The following is a 6,950-nucleotide window of genomic DNA, read 5'->3' as shown; positions in this document are numbered from 1 at the left end:
GCAGGAAACTATGGCCTAGAGAAGAATTAGGGTGCTTGCTATTGACCTAGCTGATGTTAGCGAGACCCAGGCTTCAGCCTGTGTTGCCCACCCAGCACTGCAGCACCTTGCTCCTCTAAGATTTCAGTCTGCACCCCGAGCTGCCAGAGTTCTGTCTTCTTGCCACAGATGTCCCTCAAGAGCTAGTCCATGATGGTGGCTGATGGGTCCTCTAACATAGGGCCTGGGCATGGCTCCCTATGGCCACCAGGGGGCAGCATTGCCAAACCTGTTGACTCAAAGGGTGGGTGGGCTTTTCCCTTTGCTCAAATACTCAGGCCTGAGCTATTCCCAGGAGGACCAGCCAGGCCTCCACTTCAACCTCGTCTCTGAGAGCTGGTCCAGGTTTGTCCCCCTTCCAGCTTCCTGTAGGTCTGGAAACCTGGCCCTGCTTTTATAAGTTTCCCCCCATGAACCATCCTTCCTGAGCCCATCCAGCCTTTCTGAGCCCCACCAACCTTTGGTGAACCCACATTGGCTGGCATTCCCATACACCCCTCTGGGGCCCTGGAGTCCTCACTAGCTGGTCTACCCTTGGGTCCCAGCTGTCACTTTCACCCCCACCCCATAGCCCACAGAACGTCTGCATACCTGTGGGCCAGATCTCCCCAGGCCTCACTGGTGTGGTCCTCCAGCGCTAGGTGTGCTCTGCTAACTGAATCGAGCCTTGATGGGCCAAGCTAGTAACTGTTTTCAATGATGGAGGGAAACCCGGGCCAGGCAGCCTTAGTGGCCCCCTGCACTAGGGGGAGCTCAGGAGCAGGTCTCTTGAGGGCAGGGCAGGGCAGGTCCAGTCTCCCTTCTGCAGCCTGGGGCCATTTGGTGGTCCTCCAGTCCTTGCCCCGCTTCTGCCAGCCAGATACTTACCACAGGGGTCCTGCTCCGTGTTCTTCTAGGCACCTTTCCTGGGACCAGTGCTGGGCTTTTCCCCGCAGCTTAAAAGGCTCATGCCCAAGGCTGTGCACCTGGCAGCGCCTCTTTTAGCCAAAAGCGTGGCCTTGGCAGCCAGTCTGTGCCCTGTAGCGGCAGCAGGAGCCTCACATTACAGCGGGCTAGCGCAGTCCGACCAGCAACAGGGGGACCGAGGGGGCTGGGAGGGGCTGAGGGCTGTGCCTCCGGCCCAGGGGCGGGAGAGAGAATGTGAGAAAGGAGTGGAGGGGAACCATCCTGCCCGCTCCCCCTAGCCCCAGGGCTGGGACAGGGGTGGGCCAAGAGGTCAGCTTACCGAGGTGCAGGGCTCTGGGTCCGGGACGCAGTGAAGGCTGGGGCCTGAGGGACCTGCTGCTGGCCGAGCCCCTGAGCCGTGTCTGGGGGCCGGGCCCAACTCCATCCCTCAGCAGCCTCATGCCCGCCGCCATCCGGTGTCAAATTCCAGCCCCGGCGTCACCGGATCCTGGGGTGGGGCCCAGAGCGCCCCCGCCCAACTCCACCTTTCAGGGCTCACCTGGCCACTCCACCTGCTGGGATCGAGTCCCCCCGCCCCCCCCCCTCTAGCTGCCCTAGGTCCCCAGAGCTTGGGGGGAGGAGACGCTGGGAGGGGACCCTGGGACTCAGAGCTAAGAACCCAGGCGGCGGAGAGGCGCGGGAACTGGGCGTTCAGAGTTTGTAGACACGCGAAGTAGGGAGTCGGGAGGCTGGGCTGAGGGCGGGGAGGGAGGGGACTGGCTGGTCCCTGCCTCAGCCGAGGGCCCTGCAGTCGGTGCGGTCTCTGGGGTCCCGGCTGGCCGGCCCGCAGTGGCTGCTCCTTGCTGTCTGGCCCACCGCTAACTTCTCCCAGCGGACCCATGGAACTCGTCATGTTGGTGAGGCGCTGCGCTGGGGCCCTGGGGGCCTGACCCTGCTCCAGCCGCCCTGCCGCAGGGCCCCCACTGCCCGGGGCTTGGAGTGGAGACAGATCCGAGAACACCGCTGCTCACCCCGGGCGCCACAGGGGCAGTGCTGGTAGGCGCGGGTGCCCGTGCTGGAGAAGGGAGGGTCACAGAGGAGAAACATGCGCGGAGGCTTTGAGGTAGCAGCTGGAGGGTAGTATTTCAGGTGCCTAATTACGGCAATTTGGCAGGTGGGGTGGAGGTTGAGTGAGTAACATGGATAGAGGTAAGGAAAGGCCAGATCCTGTGTGTCATACTAGAGTCTGGCCTTTATCCAGGTGGTACTGGGGACCACTGAAGGGTTTCAGGCAGGAGAATGGTGTGACCAGACAAGCATTTCAGAGACTGGCCGCAGTGGGGTGGATGGTCTGGGGATGTGTGAGGAGGCTGCTGGGGAGAGAGGAGCCTGAGGCAGAGTGTGGGGCTAGCGGAGGGCTGCAAGCCTCTTTCGCGAGCACACCTTCTTGAAAACTCAATTGATCCCTGATTGGATGGGGTGAAGAGGTAGGACAAAGGTATGCCTTTGGCCTGGGTGATGAGGTGGAGGCGACGCATGCTGGCAGCTGGGGCTTCCCGGAGGGGGGCCATGTGGAGGACAGGAGCTCACGAGTTCAGTGTCCGACGTGTGGAGTTGGAAGGACCTGTGAATTACCCTAGCGGCGACGTTCAGGAAGTAGCTGAATCTGTAGCCTGCAGCAACGTGGAGAGAGCTGGGGCGGAGATGGCAATTTGGAAATTGTTGACCAACTGACAATTGGAAGCCATGGGTGGGGATGAAAGTGCTCAGGGGACGTGTGTGGACCAGCTGTACCTTGACTATGCATCAGAACCACCTGTGGACCTTTTAAAACCACCCACATCTGGGCTCCACCCCAGACCTGAATCAGAATCTTGGGGTGGGCATGTGCCGTTTTCCCAATCGGTGCAGGTTATTTTGGCATATGGCCGGGGCTGAGAACCACAGCTTTTGTGAGAGCAGTTTCTGTGCAGAAGCCAGACCACAGAAAACTGGTGGTGGCTGTCCGCAGGCTTGACAGGACCCTGGTAGGCCAGGGGCCACGCAGTGAGTAGATCCTCTTTGCTGCCTCTTGCAACCTGGAGCTTTATCAGCCGTGGCTGCCTCTTGTAGGCATGCAGCCTATGCCCTGTACAACTCCAGGGGGTGCCATTCCCGTCGAACATGATGTGCTTTGGAGTTGTGCCCAGTTGCCAGCAAAATCCCAAGGGAGTTCTGGGTGTGCCTCTCAGGGTCTTGCTTTCCCCTCAGCTGAGGAGGCTTCTGCCTGAGGACAAAGCACGGCAGTAAGGGGGCAGGCGGGAAGGTGGTGGTCCTTGGGATGGCAAGGACTCTTGGATTGGGATGGCAGGTGAGAGATGAGGGGGCCAGCCAGCCTGTCATAGTGGCAGCCCTGGCAGGAAGCTCACTCCATGGCTTCAGATGCAGGTGTATGTTTGTCCCATTCTCAGGCCTGCCTGGGGATGCTGGAAAGGGAGGGATCAGACTCTAGCGCTCTAAGGGGGTGGGGGTGGGGATAGCCTTTCTAATATTCACCTGAGGGTGCCCAGAGGGGGCTGTGTCTTCCTGTTCTGTGTGGGGAGAGGGGACCCTTTGTGCTCTGGGTTGGGGTGGGACATACTCTCCCCAGGGCTCAGCCTGGGGTGCCAGGAGCAGGTAAGGTCTTTGAGCCTGTGTCAGAGGCTCAGTATAGATCTTTCCTGTACTTGTAGGAATCTCTGTCCCTGCTTGCAGAACTGGGGTTCTGGGGACTCAGAGGTGCTATCGTAAGGCTGTGGACTTCAGTGGCTCCTTTAGGAGGACTAGGGTAGACTCTGGGGCATGCCCTTATACCTTTGGTCTGCTTCTCTTAAAGCAAACAGGGTGTAGGACTTTGTAGGATGGGAAAGGCTTCAGGAGGCCCCTAGGTAGCTACCCGTGTCCAGCAGTTGACACGAGAAGGGAAAGAGACCCAGGAATCTGCGTGGGCTAGAGAGATGGCCCTTGAGTTTAACATAATTGCTGAGGCCCCAGGTTCCTGCCTCTTCCAGGAAAGTCAGAGAAAGCAAGAGGAGGCCAGATTCGGGGAAGAGCTTTATTGCTTCCAGGATGGCTGCCACAGCCTGGGTAAGGTCCTTGAGCCTCACTTCCCTCTGGTCCAAGCTAAAGGCAGAACCCAAGGACCTGACAGTCTCATTGCTGAAGTCCAGAACAGCTGCCAGGTTGGTCAGTCCAGGCTGGGGCGCTGTCCTATGGATCAGCTGCAGCTGGGGAGGGGGGGCGCTATTCCCATCAGGTTGGGCCAGGCCCCATCTCCCAGGCTCTGTAGTTCTTTCTGCTTAACCCAGGGGCTGTCTTGTTGGCTTAAATGATGGCTCCAGGGTTTCCCTGTGGGGTAGTTAGGGGCTGGTGAATGGGAATACCCCATCTTCTCCTCAAGAAAGGCCAAACCGTGTCATGAGCTGGAGAGGGCTGGCATGAGACCTTGCCCACCTCCCCTGTAGTCCCGAGCAGGGTCCAGGCTAGTCATGGCACCCCTACTCTACAGGGAGCCCACTGGTACCTAGACCCGATAGGCCCCCTAGTGGGCCTCTTTCTGTATGGCAAGTGGACCAAAGTTGACATCTCCAACCTTATTTAAAAATAAATTATCCCTACCCTCCCCCCAACCCCAATTCACAAAATGATAATACACCAAACACTGATTGGAGAAATGATTCCAGCAGCAGCCCTGCTGCCTGACGTCCACCTCCCGCATGCTGGGCCTGCTGGGCACGGCTGGTGGCCTCCTGGCCCTCTAGCTTCAAGGACCCAGGCTGAGAATGAGGCCAAGTGCTGGTCTCTGAGGCTGGCCTCTGGGCAGACACAGCTCTGGCTGCCCTGCCAAGGCCTCGCCACCCCTGGGGCCACTTGGCACTGTCCTTCTCGGGGTCTAAAGACTCCTGTGCCTTTCAGGCAGAGCCAGACCAAGGCCAATGAAGTGGGCAGGTGGTGGTGGCTGCTGCTTGCTCTTGGCGGTGCCAGGACCTCCGTGGCCATGTGCTGGGCCCGCCTCAGATGCCGCTGGTTAGGTCGGTGATGACACGTGCTTTCACCAGCTTCCGCAGAAACTCTTTCTCTCGCTGGATATTGTGCGTCCAGGACTGGAAGGAAAGACATGGAGATGTGATGAGTTGAGCTCAGTGCCCTCTTCTGACCGCCACCCTCCCATGCTCCCGAAGGGCCATGGTTCATCCTCCCTCCTTCCCCACACTGGGAGAACTATGCCTCTTCTCCTCTTCCGAGTCTTAGATGTAGGCCTTCCAACCTTGTTCCCCACAGACTTCAGTACCTCCTTGTCTGACCGTATGTCCAGGGCACCTAGGTCCTATGCACCCTGAGGATAGGCAATGTGAGTCACTTAGGTCTGGCCCAGGCCTGGCGGGTGGGCCCTGCTGGAAAGAGAACCGCGTGGGGTGGCTTAGTCATCCTCTGGCCTGATGCAATCCAGTCTCCAGGCCTGGGGGCAGCTGATGAAATCCTGCCTCTCAGATCAGAGGAGCCAGGGGGCCCGAGACCAAGAGGCTCACCTTTCTGTTAATGTGGAAATTATAGGGAAGATGCTGCCTTCTGGGGCTTTCCTGGGGGAAGACTGCACCCAGGCTGAGGCTCTTTCCTGTCCCCAGTACTCCCACCAGGAGGCTCTGATGGCTAAGTCTCTGATGAAAAAGGGCTAACTGATTGACTCAGTGAACGTGGACAGCGTCTTCACAGTTTGTACCCACCTGACTGCTCTGCTGGGTTGGTCAGCGCCAAGCCTCACAGCGATGTTAACAAGCACGGTTTACTGGTGCTAAGGATGCAGGGCTCTGTCCTGTCCTTATTCTCATTCAGTCAACTTTGTACAACTGGCCAGATCCTTTTTTTTTTTTTTTTCAACGTTTATTTTTATTTTTGGGACAGAGAGAGACAGAGCATGAACGGGGGAGGGGCAGAGAGAGAGGGAGACACAGAATCGGAAACAGGCTCCAGGCTCCGAGCCATCAGCCCAGAGCCTGACGCGGGGCTCGAACTCATGGACCGCGAGATGGTGACCTGGCTGAAGTCGGACGCTTAACCGACTGCGCCACCCAGGCGCCCCTGGCCAGGTCCTTTCAATCTAAAACGCAGGCAAAACTCCCTATATTCTCTGAGTATTCCCTTCTACTTTTTTTTTTTTTAATTAGAAAAAATGTTCATTTTTGAGAGAGAGTGAGAGAGCATGAGTGGGGGAGGGGCAGAGAGCAAGGGAGACAGAATCTGAAGCAGGTTCCAGGCTCTGAGCTGTCAGCCCAGAGCCCAACACGGGGCTCAAACTCGTGAACCGTGAGATCATGACCTGGGCCGAAGTCAGGCACTCAACCAACTGAGCCACTCAGGCGCCCCTCCCCTTCAACTTCTTATGCTAACCACAAACCCAGCTGCCCCTAAGGACAGTGCACCCCAGATGCATTTCAAGTGGGGACTGTTCTCCTCTCCCGCAATCCACTCTCCATGACACCTGAAGGTCTACAGGGTCTTCCTCTCTCTATTGGTCCATCTACACAACTGTTCCTCCAAACTCCCTAAAACCTCTGGCTCCCTTGAGGCTTCTGTCATTATAGTCTGCTGTCTGTGAATTGCCCCCTCCCTGTTGCAGTGTGATTTGCCCTCATTCCTTGAAAAATCCATCTTCTGGCACACTCTCTCTTTGAAGGCAGGGACTGTTTGGCACAGAGTAGGTGCTCAATAAGTATGTACTGAATGAAATTAGATTTTGTGGGTAAGCTTAGGAGCGCCTAGATGACGCAGTTGGTTAAGCGTCTGTGTGACCAACTCTGGATCTCAGCTCGCGTCATGATCTCACAGCTTGTGAGTTCGAGCCCCACATCGGGCTCTGCATTGATGGCACAGAGCCTGCTTGGGATTCTGTCTCTCCTCTCTGCCCCTTCCCTGCTTGTGCTCTCTTTCTCAAAATAAATAAACTAAAACAATTTAAAAAATAAGAAAGAAAGAAAGAAAGAAAGAAAGAAAGAAAGAAAGAAAGAAAG

At 57.2% G+C, this 6,950-nt stretch overlaps 1 protein-coding gene across 4 annotated transcripts in view; it reads right to left on the bottom strand.

Annotated features, from left to right (window-relative positions):
• Positions 1-4,836: 4,836 nt before the first annotated feature.
• The window catches only part of ST3GAL3 (ST3 beta-galactoside alpha-2,3-sialyltransferase 3), a 201,798-nt gene continuing 199,684 nt past the window's right edge, over positions 4,837-6,950 (bottom strand). For all 4 annotated transcript variants that reach the window (XM_040469946.1, XM_040469944.1, XM_040469948.1 and 1 more), the window contains one exon: positions 4,837-5,045. In XM_040469946.1, coding sequence (XP_040325880.1) covers positions 4,956-5,045 — 90 coding nt within the window. In that variant the 3' untranslated portion in view covers positions 4,837-4,955. The remainder of the gene's footprint in view (positions 5,046-6,950) is intronic.

The sequence above is a fragment of the Herpailurus yagouaroundi genome, unplaced genomic scaffold, assembly GCF_014898765.1.
Source record: "Herpailurus yagouaroundi ecotype Mexico unplaced genomic scaffold, PumYag 77, whole genome shotgun sequence".
NCBI lineage: Eukaryota > Metazoa > Chordata > Mammalia > Carnivora > Felidae > Herpailurus > Herpailurus yagouaroundi.
The sequence above is the reverse complement of the archived record's forward strand: the minus strand, read 5'-3'. Positions and strand labels throughout refer to the sequence as shown.